The sequence below is a fragment of the Monopterus albus genome, unplaced genomic scaffold, assembly GCF_001952655.1.
Source record: "Monopterus albus unplaced genomic scaffold, M_albus_1.0 scaffold417.1, whole genome shotgun sequence".
In the NCBI taxonomy this organism is placed as follows: Eukaryota; Metazoa; Chordata; class Actinopteri; order Synbranchiformes; family Synbranchidae; genus Monopterus; species Monopterus albus.
In genome coordinates, this window is record NW_018128297.1 from 198,065 (window position 1) to 215,127 (window position 17,063).

Consider the following 17,063-nt stretch of genomic DNA (forward strand, 5'->3'; position numbering starts at 1 on the left):
ATTCTGTCTATCATAGACAGTGGTGATATGCAGTGCAATGGACGGGGTAATGATGGAGAGACACAGTAACAAGTGATTATGATGATGGACAGAGGTTCACTGCAACATAGTGATGACAAAAAGTAAGTTTACAGTGCAAATAACAGGTGTGATGATGTTATGATACGATATATAGATTTGAGAGTAGTGGTTTGCACAGTGATATTGAATTAAATACTTAAAACGTTATAAGCAACAAGACAGGGATAGCATGATGCCCAGTTTCAGTGCAGCTTTGGTCTTAGTTCCCCCTCCCGCTTGCAGAAGTGGGAGAAGTCGTAAAGTTCAATGGCTGCTGGGAGAAAGGATCTCCTGTAGCGCTCGCTGGAGCACTTGGCAGTCATCACTCTCTGGCTGAACCTGCTCCTCTGTCCAGCTGTTACACCATGTAGTGGGTGGGAGGAATTGTCCAGTGCTGAGAGGAGTCAGGACAACATCCTCCTCTCATTTACAACATGTAGAGGGTCCAGAACAGAGCCAGCCCCCCGATTAACTTGTCCAGTCTGTGCATGTCCACCCCTGTGGACAAACCACAGCAGAACCACCAAAGACTCATACAACATCTGCAGCACGGTGCTTCAGTTAAAGTTTTTTCCAGAGCACCGTTGAATTTATGAACCAGTGCAGCTTATTGTGCACTTGGACTCCCAGGTGTTTGGAGTCTGTAACCACCTCCAGCTCCTCTGTCATTGCACCCTGACACGTTAGCAGGAGCTGTGAAATATCAAAAACATGTACATCCATGGTTTTATAATGAAATGGACAAGAACAACAAAAGAACAGCTCCATGAAATGGATCCTGACTTTTCCCTTAAGACCTAGGATGCATTTTAGTGTATTATCCAAAGCATTTTCTGTCCAAATTAAATAGCTGATATCCTTTTCTTATTCTAAATAACATTTTGTTGCTTCTAATTTGCAGCATGTTGTTGTCAAACTATACAGTATGCAGTGCATCCAGGTTAATATCAGACTCCCTGAGCCCTGTCATCTCTGATGCTCACAGATGCATTTGAGCAGAGAAAACCTAATTTAGGCAGAACCTCTGTGTCAGCAAGCATCTGTGTCCTTGAGCCTGACAGTGAATCTGTAGCAGCTGACCTCTCAGTGCAGGAGAAATACAGTATACCTCTGAATTTAGTGGAAATTATAAATATTCTATAACATTCTATCAGTGTTTTGCAAATAATCTGTACTAATGCTATAGAAAGAAAGAAACTAAGTTAAAAAACACACCAACACTCTTACTTGTTCTTTCTTCCAGGTATAAATCAAATGAAGACTATGTTTATGTTCGTGGTCGTGGTCGAGGGAAATACATCTGTGAGGAGTGTGGCATCCGCTGCAAGAAACCCAGCATGCTGAAAAAACACATCCGAACACACACCGACGTCCGACCGTATGTCTGCAAGTTCTGCAACTTTGCATTCAAAACAAAAGGTAGGGCTTCATTTGTACTCTCTGTTCTTTATCTTCCTGTATGGAAGGATAAAAGCAAGGCAGGCACTGACTTATATTTTAACTTATATTTTCTGGCTGTAGGGACCATTATATAGCCAGATATTATAATAATCATAACCACCTTTATTTGGGGAGTGTATGTTACACACAAGGAATTTGTTTCCGGTACAGAACCGAGGCAGCCATCTGCGGTGCCAGCTCACACCGATGGCTCTAATCATTGGGGGCAAAGTGTCTTTCCCAAGGACACTTCAACATGTGGACTGCAGGCACCGTGATTTGAACCTCCAACCCTCTGGTTGGGAGACAACCGCTCTACCCCCTGAGCCACAGCCGCCCCAAACTAATTTAACTAACTAACTAATTTAACATTAGTTATACTATGTTCACTTTGTCCCTGGTAGGCTAGTGGTTAAAGCACAGCGCTCTCGCCACTGCATCCTGGGTTCGAATCAGGGTTGCGTTAGGAAGGGCATCTGGCGTAAAACACATGCCAAATGTCAACATGCGAGTCGTCAGTGTGATGATTCGCTGTGGCGACCCCTAAACGGGAAAAGCCGAAAGTGACTTTCTTTTTATGCTATGTTCAGTTTAGTAAAATACATTTTTTATAATTATGTGAAAAACAATTTTAATCATAATGCGCTACAAAAACCTTCTGTTAAACACAAGTATTTATATGTGTAAAGATTTTTATTAGAACAACTCAACACTGGGGCTAAAGAATCCAAATTCCAAACTATTCAGTGGAACTGACTGGTTAAAGCCACTCAACCTAATGTCTATTCAGCCCAGAGGATCTAGTAAAGCTCAAAACAAACTGACACCACCAGCTATTCCAAGCCGCTCTTTGCCCCTCCCATCATATCCTGTTTCCTAAAGACATAAACTACAGATGCCTGGTTGGGACAAACTGTATAAAGTACAGCCTCCAGTCTGAAGCTAGCGCTAGCTGGCTAACAGTAAATGTGTCAGTCCAGTAGAAGCTCTGGTTACTGATGTTACACAAAGCTCCAGTTCCTCCCAAGTTAAAATCATATTAATTCAACACAAAGGTAAACTCCTGACCATGCTAGGTGGCTAATGCTACCAAAACAAACTGTTAGCTTTAGATGCTAACACATCCAGAAGGAAGGAGGCCACATCTGAATCCAGTCTGAGTCCTCTGGCTGCTTTTAACCCTCTCCATGTCAAACAGCCAAACCCATGTTAACCCTGGTTGTTGTTGCTCTTTCTTTGTCCCACTCTCTCAGTGAAAAAGATGCCATCTCTTCACTCTGGTTCAGACTTTTAGCTGCCCAGAGCTCCTCCATGACTGTTTGACATGACTACTTTGACAACACAGGGTGGAGAAGCTGGAATAACAACAGGAGGCTGTAGGCAGCAGAGGGTCATAGAGGGGGGGTGTAGTTGGGAGACACCACGTCCTGTCTCACTGTCACTGGGGTTATCAGACACTGTGTGAAATCTTATGTACCTTTACATGATTGAATGAACATGCAGAGTGGCTGTTTTCTGCAGCTGTGGTCAGACAGGAACCACCATCACATCAGAGGCTGAAGAGCTCACTGGTATCTGATCTTTAATAAAAAGCCATTATGTGCCTGATGGATTATCAAACTACTTTACACAGTGTACGCCCCATATCCTGCAGTGTATTCAATGAATTGAAGCAGAGTTCAGGCAAGGCTGAGTAATTTTGTCATTAAATTACTTTATGTATAAATTATATATAATTTCTAAATTGTAATTTTGTGGTCTTGCTCTTTCTTCCACTACCTCTATTTCCATTTCACTGTCTTCCTAATAACTCTTGTGTTGATGCCGCAAAATAAGCTCTGGTCATTAAAGCTCTGGTCGGGGTCATTAAATGGTGTGTGTGTGTGTGTGTCTGTTTGCACGTGTGTATTCTGTAGGAAACTTGACGAAGCACATGAAATCAAAGGCTCATATGAAAAAGTGTCTGGAGTTGGGAGTCTCCATGTCGTCGGTTGAAGACACTGAGGCAGACGAAGGAGGTAGGAGGCCATAACATATACTGTACACACACACTTCAGGTCTTGCAACGATGTCTGTCCATCCTGTTGAGGGTGGCCTGCGGTGTAATGGAAAGCAGAGCTGATCCTGACAGCCAGGATTCTTGTCGACCACTGCTAAGCAGCTATTATTTGCCTGTACTGTAGATGATCTTTAAGAGCACACAAACCACCTTAAAAACAGAAAAAGGCTCTTATTACATTAAAATATTCCCATGTACATTTCCAGGAACAATTTTACTGCCGCAATTTTATTTTCCACCAGTTACTCAGAAATAGCAACAAATATTTACTGCTCATTGCGTCTGACTGCCGGCACAGTGGGGTTCGTCAGTGTGAGCCGAGGCGTGCACCATCCCATTAATCAGCTTTATGAAATAATCTGAAAATTACTACTGAGGAAGATGTTGTGGGCTGCGAGGGCTGGATGTGATTTCCCATGAAATATTCACAAGTAATAAATTCTCTTCAGCCGTCTCTCGAGGCTGTGGCAGCTTCTGAACAGATGAGTGAGGTTCAGTGTCCCGTTAATCTTTTGATGACTTGATAATGAAGCAGGAAATTAGTGGAATTATTTTTGTATTCTTTTCAGTTTTCACTATTAACAGCAAAAAAGTTTGACATTGTCTTTGTTTTTGGTCTCCAGTATTGTTGTCAGATTTTATATGAGACAAACTGTGAGCCATATGCTGGAGTTAGCATCACTAATTTGCAAATATTATCATTTTCTTTGAGCATACAGTATTTAGTTGCTTTTTGTAAATTAACCTGTTGGTTAAATTTAGAGACGTAAGACTTCCTGGGCCACCTGCTCAGGTTGTTTGCAGTGACCATACTGACCAGCAAAATACAGTTAACAGATGATTTGATACTTAATAATGCTATGAATATAACATTTAATGTCACAAATCACAATTTATTTTAATTATCTTTTTTAAGATTTATTGTATTTTGTTTTTTTCTGGCAAGAATGGACTGCTATGTGTTTTTACTGCTGAGCTACTATTTGCCTGTACTGTAGGTGATCTTTAAAATCATTGTTTCAAAAATACAATGCAGCAAGTTCCAGTGGTCCTAGGCAGGGAACTCTGGGGGCTAAAAACTACTTTAACTCTCTGTGAACAAGTGTTTCAGAATAAACATGAGGTTAGTCAGACAAACTCAAATCAAGGCTGCCTAAGTGGATGAATTAATATATATTGTACCACTGTGACTGTGGTAATTCCCAACATGTAGACCCCAAAATAAAATTTTACTTCCCCTGATGTGTGTGTTGGCTCCATGTTTAGATGGGGCACAGCCCCCAAATGCGCAATAGGGGCCGAGAGCTGCAGAAATTCAGTCAGCGGGTTGACTTAAACATTTGTGGTTTGCGGCAAACTGTTGTATATGTAACAGAGTGGAAAAGCGGTCCAGTGTTAGTGGATCTGATTTCCACTCATAGCGGTTTAAATAGAACTTACTGCTGCTTCTCTACACTGTGTTTGGAGCAAGTCTAGGAGAACAAGATCAAACTGACAGCAACAAAGCTGGAAGCAGAGTCGAGGGGATAATATCTGAATGTTTGTAGCTTTGGTTTCTGGCCAGGTGAACTCTTCTGAAAAGCTGAACAGGTCGAAAATAGTTTCCATCTTTGACTTTGACTCTTTACTGTGAAGAGTCACAGCAACTTTTTTCTGTTTCACTCAGTTATCAGCCAATCAGCTATTTTTTATAATCAAGTCAAAGCAATGGTGACCTCCCAACAGTAACTTCTGCAGCTACTGTACAACCAGATGCTGCAAACATTTGTCTGGAGTCAGAAAACCCAGCGTGTCTCATATACTTTTGTTTCATTGGGTGGAGCTGTTGGGAACACGATTTTAGTGGGTTTTTAGTTCACGTCGAAACTTAATCTGTTAACACAATTTAATTCCTCTCATGTTTTCTCAATATTTCTTTCTTCCTTTTCTTGCTCCTCCATTTCCTCTTCTTCTCTTCTCCTTATTCATCCTCTACTTTCTCTTCTACTGCATTTTTCTTCTTTCTTCTTCTGTTTCTTCAATTTGATTCTTTTCTTTTTATTCTGGTTTATTTACTCTCCATTGTTCTTCCTCTCCTTTTTTACTTTCTTCCTCATCTTTGGCTTCTCTCTCTTCTTCTTCCTTTCCTCTGTTTTCCTTGTCTTCTCTTCTAGATGTCGGTGAGGAAGGTCAGAAGTCTTCTGAGAAGATTTCCGGCCGTGTAATGGCAGAGCACCAGTTCTCAGATGCAGATGACTCAGAGGGTGGAGAGGAAGATGGCGATGAGGTGGATGATGAAGATGATGAAGATGATGACTACGACGGCGACTCAACTCCAAAGACTCGCTCACGCTCCACCAGCCCACAGCCCTATAGCCTGCCTTCCCTGTCGATCACAGCTGTGGCTGCCTCCCATTCTGCTCCTCACCTGTCTCAGCATTCAGCGTCCGACCTCCTGGGTAACGCCAGCAAGCCTCCACTCTTTGGTTACTTCACCACCGTGCCAAGTATCCAGATCACACCGCAGGCTCCGCCCAGCGACCCGGCCAGGAGAGAGCGCAGTCAGACAGAGTACCAGCGAAGCCCACAGAGGGCAATGGATAGCAGGCTGCTGGTTCCACCCTCTTCCTCCATGGATGAAGACCTTCCTGTCCCCTCTCCAGACCTCTCCTCCTCCTCCTCCCGCCTGTCCTCACCTGGGCTGGACCACTCTAGCTGCCCGTCACCCATCTCCCCTTCCTCCTCACCTTCAGCCCGCCGGTACCTCTCCCCACGTCGTGACCTCTCACCCCGTGCTGGACACCTCTCGCCCCGGCGGGACATCTCACCTCTCCGTCACATCTCCCCGAAGAGAGACCTCGGGGCGGCAGGGGGATACCGCCGAGACCTGTCCCCCAGGAGGGGACACCTCTCACTGCTCTCCCCGCTCTCTCGACCCATATCTCCAGCAGGAAGAGACTACAAGCGTGACCTTTCACCACGAGGCCGCAACAGAGGGATGATCTGGCCTGTTTCCCCTCGCCGAGGGCTCCACCAACACCTCCACCATCAAAGGTGAGTCGAGGGCGACCTGGTGGACTGTGTGAATGAGTGTCTCACTGGTTATGTTCATAGTGGCCATTTTTATCATACTCTGAGTATTTTGATGTTAGAGTCCACGTTTTCTAGACTTTTATATCAACAAATCAATTATAATATCAAATTGCCATATGAAAACAATGTGATGATGTTAAAGCGGTAGTGCTGATGAATCATCTTTACAGGGGTATTTTAGCAGGTGTCAGGACATTGTGTAGGTGTCGTGACCTCCCCTCTGCTGCACGACCCACTCAGCTGCAAACAGCAGACAGATGCAGGTCTATTTACTACATTAGTTTCCAGCTGTGGTTAGTTGCTAATTAAACTGCTGTTAACTTTGTACATCATTAAACAATTCTGTAATACTGTAAGACCCAGAAAAGAAGCCACAGCCCTTCAGTGTAACTTATTGTATTTTATTCCAAAAAACTGTCATTGTTCAAGTTACACAGATTTAATGTGGTGTTTGTGTTGCTGTGACCTACAGCCAGCAGACTGGAGCCCGGGGCCTGAAGCCAAGTCATCAGCCTCAGGAAGAGTTTGGCCCTCTGGGACATCACAGAACTGGCGCAGATATGGAGATGGTAAGAGTCCGACCGAGTTTAGTCCTTGGATGTTTCATCTCACATTCTGCCGTTTATCATTTCCATTTGTCTTAACCCGTTATTTTTCACTTTATTCTCTTAACATTTATTTGTTTTGCTGCTGTAGCTTTTATTTGTACAGTTTTTAGTCTTACGCCCAGTCTGGGATTGTAACACTAATGTATTTATTGTCTGTTTTAACATATTTCAAGCTTTTGCCCTTTAAATACTACAAATAGACTACATTAACGTTCAGGAGCTGCAGTAATTCTCTGTACTTTCTGGCATTCGGTCTGTGGGTTTGAAGTGGAAAACCCTAAGTGAGGACTAGGAAGATGGAGGAACAGGACAGAGCAGGGGAAGACAGCCGTCTGGCAGAGCGAGCAGAAACATTCAGAGAGGATGAGAGAATAAAGAGCCGTTAGAGAGCAGGATGATGGAGGATAGGGCTGCTGGGTTTTGGTAGTAATGGGATCTTGGCTGGCGGCGGTGTGGTTAACAGCGCGGCTGTTTTTCTCCTGAAGAGCTCCACTTCAAACTCTGGCTTATGCTGCTGGTCCCCACGTAAAGTGTGAAGCTGTGAGACTCAGCTTTGATAACTCCCCGTTCCTCAGATGACAGATGCATGTTTCATCAAGACGTTCGACTGAGCCTTCGTGCTTTCTCTTTGTGTGTTTCTACACTTTTCATCGGGCTTATTAACTTATTTTGTTACATATTGTTAGCTTTTCCATCACAGAGCCTCAGATGTGTGTTTACTGTAACCAGTGCTGTCCAGTGAGCGCACATCTGTCTTCTCTCTCCTGTTTCCAGGAACATCTTCCAGGTTTACCAGGGGACCAGGCTGGTAGCCGTGGCAACCAATCTAGCCCGCCCCACCAAGGCCTGTTTAGTCACCTCCCTCTCCATTCTCAACTTCAGGTCATTATTTTAAATGTGTTTTATTTTTTTAAACCTTGTATATCTTGCTTTATTTTACTTTAAGGTTATATGTTTAAACTTACTTTTTTATTTTGTATACTTAAGTTTTGCATTTAATATTATTATAATTTGTGGTGTTTTTGTATTTGATTGAATTATTTGGTTTTATTTTGAGCTTTTTGGCTGTTTTACATACTTCACTCTTTTGTAAATACATAAAGAAGGATGTATTATAAAACTATACTTTATTACATATTATCATTAATATTATTATTACCAGCACAACTAAATCTTTTTACTGACATATTGGAGCAAAATGAGCTAAATAAATCTGCCCAATGAAAAAAAATACAGTGATTATTTGTTAATACAGTTATTTGTTTTCTGCTCATCTGCTCCTTAAATATTCTCATTTTCTTATACTAAAGGATATTTGTCAACAAATTCCATAAAAAAAAAAACACTTCATTACCCACATGCCTGGTCCTCAGCCTCGAGCTGATTGGTTCCTACAGAAAATATCTTTAAAAACCACTCACAAATATATAGTTTAATTTTTTACAGGACTCCGTAAGTAAATGGTACTCAAACAGGGGTAAATAGTGCATCTGCTCAGGACTATTTTCAGTGGCGGATTAATACACACTGGGCACGCTAGTGAGTATGTGGGTCAGCAGAGTTAATTTGAATCCTTTTTACTTTCAGGTGCGTTCGCCCTACCCGATGATCCCCATTGGAGGGATCCAGATGGTACACTCCGTCCCCACATCTGTCACCACCCCTCTGGCCCAGCAGGGGGCACAGCAGGCCGCGTCCCGCCTGGTGCTGCAGAAGAGCACGTCAGAGGACTCCATCACCAGCGAAGCTGCTTCCCCATGTCTCACCTCCGTCACCCAGAGGGTAGGACGAGGAGGAGCAGGAGGAGAGAGGGTAAGGGAGTCATCATCGCCTCACTCCTCCTTGCAGGAGAAGGAAGGGAGAGGAGTGAGGCAGGAGCAGGAGGAGAGCATCCAGACCTGCACCAAGGCCATCGCCTCGCTCTACATTGACTCAGAGGAGCCCGCTGAGGGAGGAGGAGGAAGCAGAGGGGACGAAGGGAAAGATGGAGGCAGAGCTCTGTCCTCCTCTTCCTCTCCTTCTTTATTGACCCCCGACTCCCAACAACAACAGCAGCGCTCACCATCCTTCTCCATGTCACCCCCTTCTCACCCCTCGCCGTCTCCACCTCAAGGTCCCAGGATACAGCACTTTAGCAGCCTGGAGCTCAGGCCTCCCCACCCCTCCATCCCTGGCTCTCCTCACTCCTCCCACTCTTCCTCTTCTACCTCCCCTCACCCTCCGAGCCCTGGATCTGACGCCCTCCAGCCTCCAACAGTGTCCAAACCTCACAAGCTGGAGAGAGACAAGGAGGCAGAAAGCACAAAAAGAAACAAAGACGTGTCATAGTTCTGCAGGAGAAGAACAAGAGAAACGTTGGATTTCTGTTTTTGTTTTTGGATAATAGGAAGGGATGAAGTGCAACAGAGAGAGAAAAATAACTTTTGCACATTTTACACACACATTTCTTCTATTTCAGCCAATAAATACACACCCTCTCTCACTCGCATACTGTACAACACATACAAAGAAACAGCTCTCGTCAAAAAAAGACTAAATCTCAGACGGACGTCTTCAGTCCATGTACGTGTACAGCATGTCTGTTCTAACCGGGGCCTGCTACCAGAGACCTTGAGGTTTGGTGTTCAGTTACACATGGCGACTCCCAGCAACACAAGCCTGACCAAAATCTGTTACACAACAACAGGGCTGTGGTTAAACGGTACGGCAGTTACGTGTGTGCCTTTTTTGTTCTTTTTTGTTTGTTTGTTTTTTTGCTTATGTTCTTATAAGCAAACAAAGCAGGAAGGTAAATGTAAATACAGTTCTATCACATTTTGTGTATCAGCTTTGTAATCAATGCAACCCCCACCCGGTCCTCCTGCCCCTTTTTTTCTTCCCTGACCTCCTGTGTTTCTTTATCTTTGTTTGTTTGTTTTTGTTTTTGGACACCTTAAAAGTCTTGACAAGCGATGTGAAGTTATGGATATTACTATTATGTATGGTTGCACTAAAACGTATTTTTATATGAGTGAAATTTAAAGAATGGCTTTTTTGTGTACAGCAGCAATTCTATAATACTATTTATTATTGTTACCATGTTTCATAAATTGTACATTTTTTCTTAAATGTCGTGGATGCCTTTTTCTATGTAAAGCATGGGTTTTTGCTATCGCTTACATTAGGGCGAAGATATGTACACTGTAATATGGCTTTATATGTTAGACCTATTTATATACGTCTAAGTGAGCCCCCTCTACTTGGAGGTATATACACATAGAAGTAAGATTTACCAGAATATTTACCCAGCATATGGATACATACAATATAAAGAATCTATCTATCTGTCTATCTATCTATCTATCTATCTATCTATCTATATGCACTTAACATTTAGAATGGAATTCACATTAGAGGTTATGGTCATTTTGCTTGTACATTTTCTCGACTGCTCTTCGCCTCTCCCTGTTTGTGTTTCTACTTCCTTTTGTGGTATTATTTCCTGTTTTTCTTTTGATTTTCATGAGGCACAGACTCGCTCTCAGCATTAAGTGAACGAACATGCCTTCTTGCACCGTGGCATTCACACCCCCTCCTCCATACGCCCCCTACACCCGATATTAATAATGTGCAGATTAAAAGTAGTCTCACACTCGTTCACATGACTTTTCTTGAATGAATAAAGGGTTTTATTCACTGGATACGTACAGTAAACAGGGAAACATTCCATTCCATGTAAATACCCAGTCAACCCCGTTGAGAGATACATACGTTTTTTGGCATTGATGCACATTGTGGCCATTGCAATCAACCCACAGAAGCTCTTATTTAATGGCTTAATTTCTGGGGACTCGTACAAACACACACAAAAGCACTCTGACAAATGCACCTTATATTTCTTATGTGAAAGCCCCAGGACTCTGATCAGTTTTTCCAGTAGACGTGTGTAAGAGGAGCTCTGTGCTCTGAACCCTGAGGCTGTCTGAAACATAATAATAATACTTTGAACAGTTGTGACCCTGAGGCTTTTTTGACCCCTCTGTCCTCCCTCCTCCTGTCCTGGATGTCCCTTTTGTAGCTAAGCAATATTTAGCCAAAACTCTGCTCACCAGCAGGGAGTGTGTTTGTTGCAAGGCAACAATAGCATATTTAAAAATCCTAAAATCAGGAGAAGAGGGGGGCAGTTGGAGGTCGTGGTGACTTTCAGTGACACAGCTCTAACAGTTCTGGGTGGAGTCGGGCAGGCTCCGATGTGAGTGTGTACCTCTGTATTCTGTATCAGTGTGTATTTGACAAGTATATCCCCTTCTTACATCTTTCCTCTATTTCGATCCTCCCTTTGTTATGTAGACTTATCATGATGACAATGATGTCTTTAAAAAAATCTTTCTCTCTTTCAAAGATATCAAAGCACAAGTCATTGTATAAAAATGACAACCATACAAAAAAAAGACAAAAAAAGGTAAACGTGCATATAAAAGGGTAACTTTTGTGATGGTGTTCCGTGGAATTAATACAAATATAATGTATGACCCCAGCTGCAACAAGGAATCGCGGTAGAAGTGGAAAAAATGGATTGTTGTTTTCAAATAAATATGAATAGAACCACTTGTCTGTCTGTGCACCTTGTTTTACAGCATGTACTGTGTTGTAGCAGTGCCGGCATTACAGGCCGTTATCATCCAACTCTACGAAACATAGCGTTTTAGCCTCTTTCAGCTTGTTGCTTTGGTTTTCCACTCTGTTAGACCCATTTTCTGCCACAGCAGTAACAACAGCAACAGCAGCAGTGGTGATAACAGTACAAGTGTCATTAAGAAGCAGCAACACTTCGATATATCTACGTCATTTATTATATTTCTTTGTGTTTTTAAGCCAAACCTTTTTTTGTCTGTTAATATTAGTTATTTACCAGCTTTTTATATAATTGTAGGGTGCATATCATAAAACACACAAACTGGAAATTTGACATTGTTAAAGGCACAAGATACTCACCATACTTTTTCTTTACACTTGCAAATACATTATGACATAAAGGCATTCTGTAAACAATCCAATCAGTTGCAAGGGGGATGTGATGCAAGGATGGAGGCGAGACGTCCTTTCAAGCAGCGAAGCATGTGCCTGTCAAGTAGTATGATCTCTTTTTGTCCCAGTAATCACTGAAAACCTAGAAATGAAAAACTCCCTTTCACAGAAGAAACCTCCAACAGACCCCAGCTCTTGGTGGGCGGCCTTCTGCCGTGACCGGTTGGGTGAGTGGATAGAGGAGAGAGAACAGAAAAGAAAAGCAACAAGACACAACAAACAAGACACAACAATCAAACACTGATCAGGTTGATGTGGCCGGTGACTGATCTTGTGAAACATAAAGCTCCAGAGCCAGGGCAACCTGCAGAAAGGTACAGGGAGAGAGAGAGGACACAAAGTTAATGACATGTAATGGTGGCATATATATGCATGGAGAGAGACGAGAGAGGGGAGGGGAGGAACTCATATAAATATATATACTGTATATAAGATGTAACATAAACTAGTGCTGAGTGATGGCTTTACCAGTTTTACTCATATTCACATGAGCTTAGAGACACCCTGTGACAGTGAACTTGAGGGAACAGAAAGGGAGGAAGACTGGACCACTGCAGGTGTGACAGACAGTAAACCTATAAGGAGCTTATTGAAGGAAGTTACTGCTGGAATCAAAACTTAGTAAGACGTAGCACTAGTAACTTGCCCTTAAGGCAGAAAAGCCTCATGGGCCACTCTTGGTTACAGTGTAAATAATATGTTTCTGGTAGCAGGAAGGGGCTCAGAGGTGGTTGCTGAAACTCATTTACCCACAACCAGAGAGTTCTGGGTGCACTGTATCGCTTCTGTCTTGGCTGTGCTCCCCCTCCCACATGGCTGGCAGATGGGACGCTAGTGAGGGATCATGTCCTTGTCACTGCACTTGCTGTTCCCACTGAGCAGAGAGGGGAAGGGAAATCTACAGTGACAACGTGAACTATAGGGATTTTTTTCAGAGGTAGGTGGAAAGAAGCAGCTGGTAAATCCATGTGTGTCAGAGGAGATAGTTCCCTCTCTAGCACAGTAAAAGCATGGACGGCAGCGTGACGGGAACTGGCCAGGCCAAAACCAAAGGGAAAATAAGATAAAAAACTGAAAATGCATAGTAAAAATAAGAGCAATTTCCCACTACATTTGTATTTTCACACACCATAATCAGCACTGCTTGGCATGTCTTTCAAATTTGTTCACACTTTCTTTTGCGCCTGAAGTGACTCAGCTGTCAGTCAAGCATCCTGCTGGCTCTGTGTTCTGGAGGCTAAAGGATTGGCTCCAAAGGCCTTTTAATTTCTGGTCAGCAATGAAAAGAACTTTGGCTGCAACGTTTTATCATTTCAGTTGGACCAGAGTTACAGTATGCTTGACTGTGGGCAGAAACCTACACAGTAAAGTCAGCAGTAACACCAGCAGTAGTAGTATGAGAATAACTGTAGTAGCTGCCTTAGTGATGGTGTCAGCAGCGTTTAGCAATGAGGACTGTAAAAAAAACCCTTGAACAAGATTGGCTAATAAGTCTTCACCACAACTGTGTTAATCTTGTTGTTCTTCAGTCACCTCTTCCCATCTTACTCTTCTTTCTAATTTTAATGTACTCCCTATCATTAACCATGTCCTACATATGTCTAGCTGTCTAAATGTGTTGTGTTTTTTCTCCTCTCTTTTTGTTGACACAACTAGGTTGGTGTCAACTTACATTTATTCTGTCAGTCTGTCCATGTATTGGTGAGTCCCGTGGCCTTTGAAAGAAGATGATCAAGTGAGTTATTTTGGTCCTGATTAGCGTCTGGAGGAATCACTTTCATCACTAGTTTGTAAGGTGTGAGCGTAGTTTTCATGGTTCAGTGCTGCAAGCATATGGAAATCTCCCCTGAGACTATGTGTCGCTGTTTTGTAGTCAGCCTGTGTGTGTGTGTGTGGATAAGTGTGTCATTGCTTTTCTGTCTGTGTTGGTGGGTGTTTGTGTTTGTTTGTCTTCATGTTGTCTACATGCATGTGCAAAACAGTGTTAATGTATTGTACTAGAACACTGTGCACAGTGTCAGTGGATCAGTTTGTTAATCCCGCAGCAGTGAGCAGATGCACATCTGGTTGTTATAACTGTTTGTTAACACTTCATTGATCTCTGTTAAAGCTAAGAAGCATTTCCGGCCCAGAAAACTACAACAAACAAAGCTGAACTTCAGATGTCACTGATGGAGGTATTTTTACATTCCAGCATTCTGGTTCTAAAGTTCCTTATATCTGAATTGACAAGCACAGCATCTGTTCGTCCTTTCCAAAATGACCCATATGACTTGTTTGACCAGTGTTTCATATGCCCCCTTTGTGAACTGCGTTTTTATTATTATTCACACTAGTACTTTAGTGACCTCATATGTTCCACAGTGAAACATTGACCACAGTCAATGTTTTACTGAATGAGCATTTTTGTTCTTTCTTGTGCCTTACTGAATGAGCATTTTTGTTCTTTCTCTGATGATGAACAAACAATTCTGAGTGTGTGATGCACATCCAAAAAGTTGTAAATAGGGTCAAACTGTTTCTGCTGCCAGAGCAGAGAAGAGGAGGAACAGACTTAATGTCCATAGGGTTGATCTGCGTATGTTAATTTATAACCATGGGAAGTATTTACCAGTGGGTGGGCTCTTTTTCTTATTTAAAAAAAGACACCCATCAGTGTAGGTTTTATTTTCAATATATATCATAGAGCTTTCTCATGTTATTCTGAGCTGCAGTGATGGAATAAGAGTGTAAACGCTGCTAAAGTTGTTATCATGTAGGTATTTAGTCTGGTAAACTCTCCCACCATTAGCTGCTCTGTCTTAAAGCCCATGGGAAGCTTGGAACAGCAAAACGATTTGACTGGTAAGTTGTCTTTTGCTCTTTATCGTGAACGTTGTGTCCCTGTCAGGCTCCTGTAGAATGTTGACGCCAGGTTTCCCAGTGATTGGTCAGTTGTCGGACTTTTTTATTTTTATTTATTTACTTTTACCACAGTGGTCGGACTGTTGACGGGACGTCATGCTGCGTACTGTCTGTTACCATGGTGATATCGCTCGGTTAAAGGTGAGCTAACTAGCTTTGAGCTTTGAGCCACAAGAAATGTAGGTTAAATGTTGTTTTCAGACTTTTTTTTTTTTTTTTAGAAAAGACAGGCTACAAGCGGTAAGTGGTTGAAAGATGTTACACGGAGGTTAACTCCGTGTAAGGTTATATTTTCCTCGTTGTTTGTTAATTATGTACCATGTCGTGCTAGCTTAACTGTGTCAAGCTGTTTGTTTCAAAGAGTGAGAATGCGTTTTGTAAGAATCCATGTTACTTAGTATTTTTAACTTATTAAATGTGCACTTTATAGTTTCCTGTCCAGACATAAAAAAAACAATCCAATTAGAAGCTGAGTTAAAGTTTAAAGCAGCTATGACAGTGAATCATATTTAGTTTGCTGTAAATGTGTCTGTTTTGGGATTTGTAGTGCACAGTCTTTATTTAATAGATAATCCAATGTTGCTTCCACAGGTTGTGCTTTGTGCACTTGATGATTTATGTTGGGCGGACAACACAACAGGTGCACAGAGGAGTGTCTGACCTGTTGACGTGATGGATTCTTCACAGATAGGTGCAAAGATCTCAACACACACTATTTAAAATGTGCAATATCTCTGAACAGCTGCCAGTGCTGTTCAGTGAGTCTGGGTCACAGGAGGCATTGACAGCACCCCTCTCTTTGTCTCACATTAAGACACGTTTTGGACCAGATTTCTGCAACAAAAATATTTGAAAAAGTTACATACTGTAGCTTTAATACTGTGAAAAGCTGACCCTGATTGTGTAAGACTAACTTGACTTAATAAGCATAGGAGGAAAATTATTTATAGCTTTTCTCTAGTGCTCGGTTACTGGTCTCTCGAGGCTACCTGAGATAATAACCATATTTTTAAAGGCTGAATAAGGATAAATTAAAACACAAGTCAGTTAAATCAACAGGTGCTCTCAGTGTAAACAGACTTCCTGAGGCTTGCAAGAGCAAGTCAAAGGTTCAGTTTGGCCTAAAAGTGGTTTCGTCTGTCTCCCAACTGAGCGATCCAACGTCTCCGCCAACGCTTTCGAAGCTGCTCACATTCATTTTCTCCTCTGCAGAAGAAAGTCAGAGGATATTTTCAGTTTGTCTCCGGGCAGGAGGGAGAAACGTCACGTCAGACGGCAGAGTGTGAAGCTTCGGCTGATCACCGCCTCACTTCCTGGGAAACACACACACTGTGTGCAGTTTGGTTGTTTGCTGTGAATCTGCTCGAGAGCACGCACACACACACTACAGCCATGGGTGGTCTCTGTATGTGTGTGTATGCTTTGGCGGTGTGTACATGTGCCTGTGAGTGTATTTGATGGTCTGTGTGTGTTTATGTGTCATGAAAGCATCTGTTCATTGGAATAAACAACTTTCCATTTTTAGCTGCCAGGAAAAAAGGTGGAATTAACTCAAATCCTGCCCCTGCACATTAGTGTGAGTGTCTAATGGAAAGTGAGATACTGTAGCTCATTTTGTGTTTTTTCTAAGGCAGAACTTCTAAAATTAAATCTTTAGAGGAGAGGAGGGGAAGTAAATGTAGAGAAACGAGAATAGAGGAAGAGGAGTCTTTCTTTTTCTAAATTAACTACACATGGGAGAAGCAAGACAAGAGGTCACAAGATGAGATGAGATGCAGAAAGGGAGAAGTGAGACTGAGACAACAGGAAAGTATTGAAGAGGAGGTGAGACAAGGAGAGAGGAGATGACAAGG

General features: G+C 42.4%; 1 protein-coding gene across 14 annotated transcripts in view; it reads left to right on the forward strand.

Moving 5' to 3' along the window:
* Window positions 1-11,820, forward strand: part of hivep2a (HIVEP zinc finger 2a) — a 119,183-nt gene extending 107,363 nt beyond the window's left edge. For all 14 annotated transcript variants that reach the window (XM_020586618.1, XM_020586621.1, XM_020586624.1 and 11 more), the window contains 6 exons: window positions 1,304-1,479; window positions 3,417-3,518; window positions 5,713-6,592; window positions 7,104-7,200; window positions 8,014-8,121; window positions 8,827-11,820. In XM_020586618.1, the coding sequence (XP_020442274.1) occupies window positions 1,304-1,479; window positions 3,417-3,518; window positions 5,713-6,592; window positions 7,104-7,200; window positions 8,014-8,121; window positions 8,827-9,567 (2,104 nt within the window). In that variant the 3' untranslated portion in view covers window positions 9,568-11,820. The remainder of the gene's footprint in view (window positions 1-1,303; window positions 1,480-3,416; window positions 3,519-5,712; window positions 6,593-7,103; window positions 7,201-8,013; window positions 8,122-8,826) is intronic.
* Window positions 11,821-17,063: the final 5,243 nt, after the last annotated feature.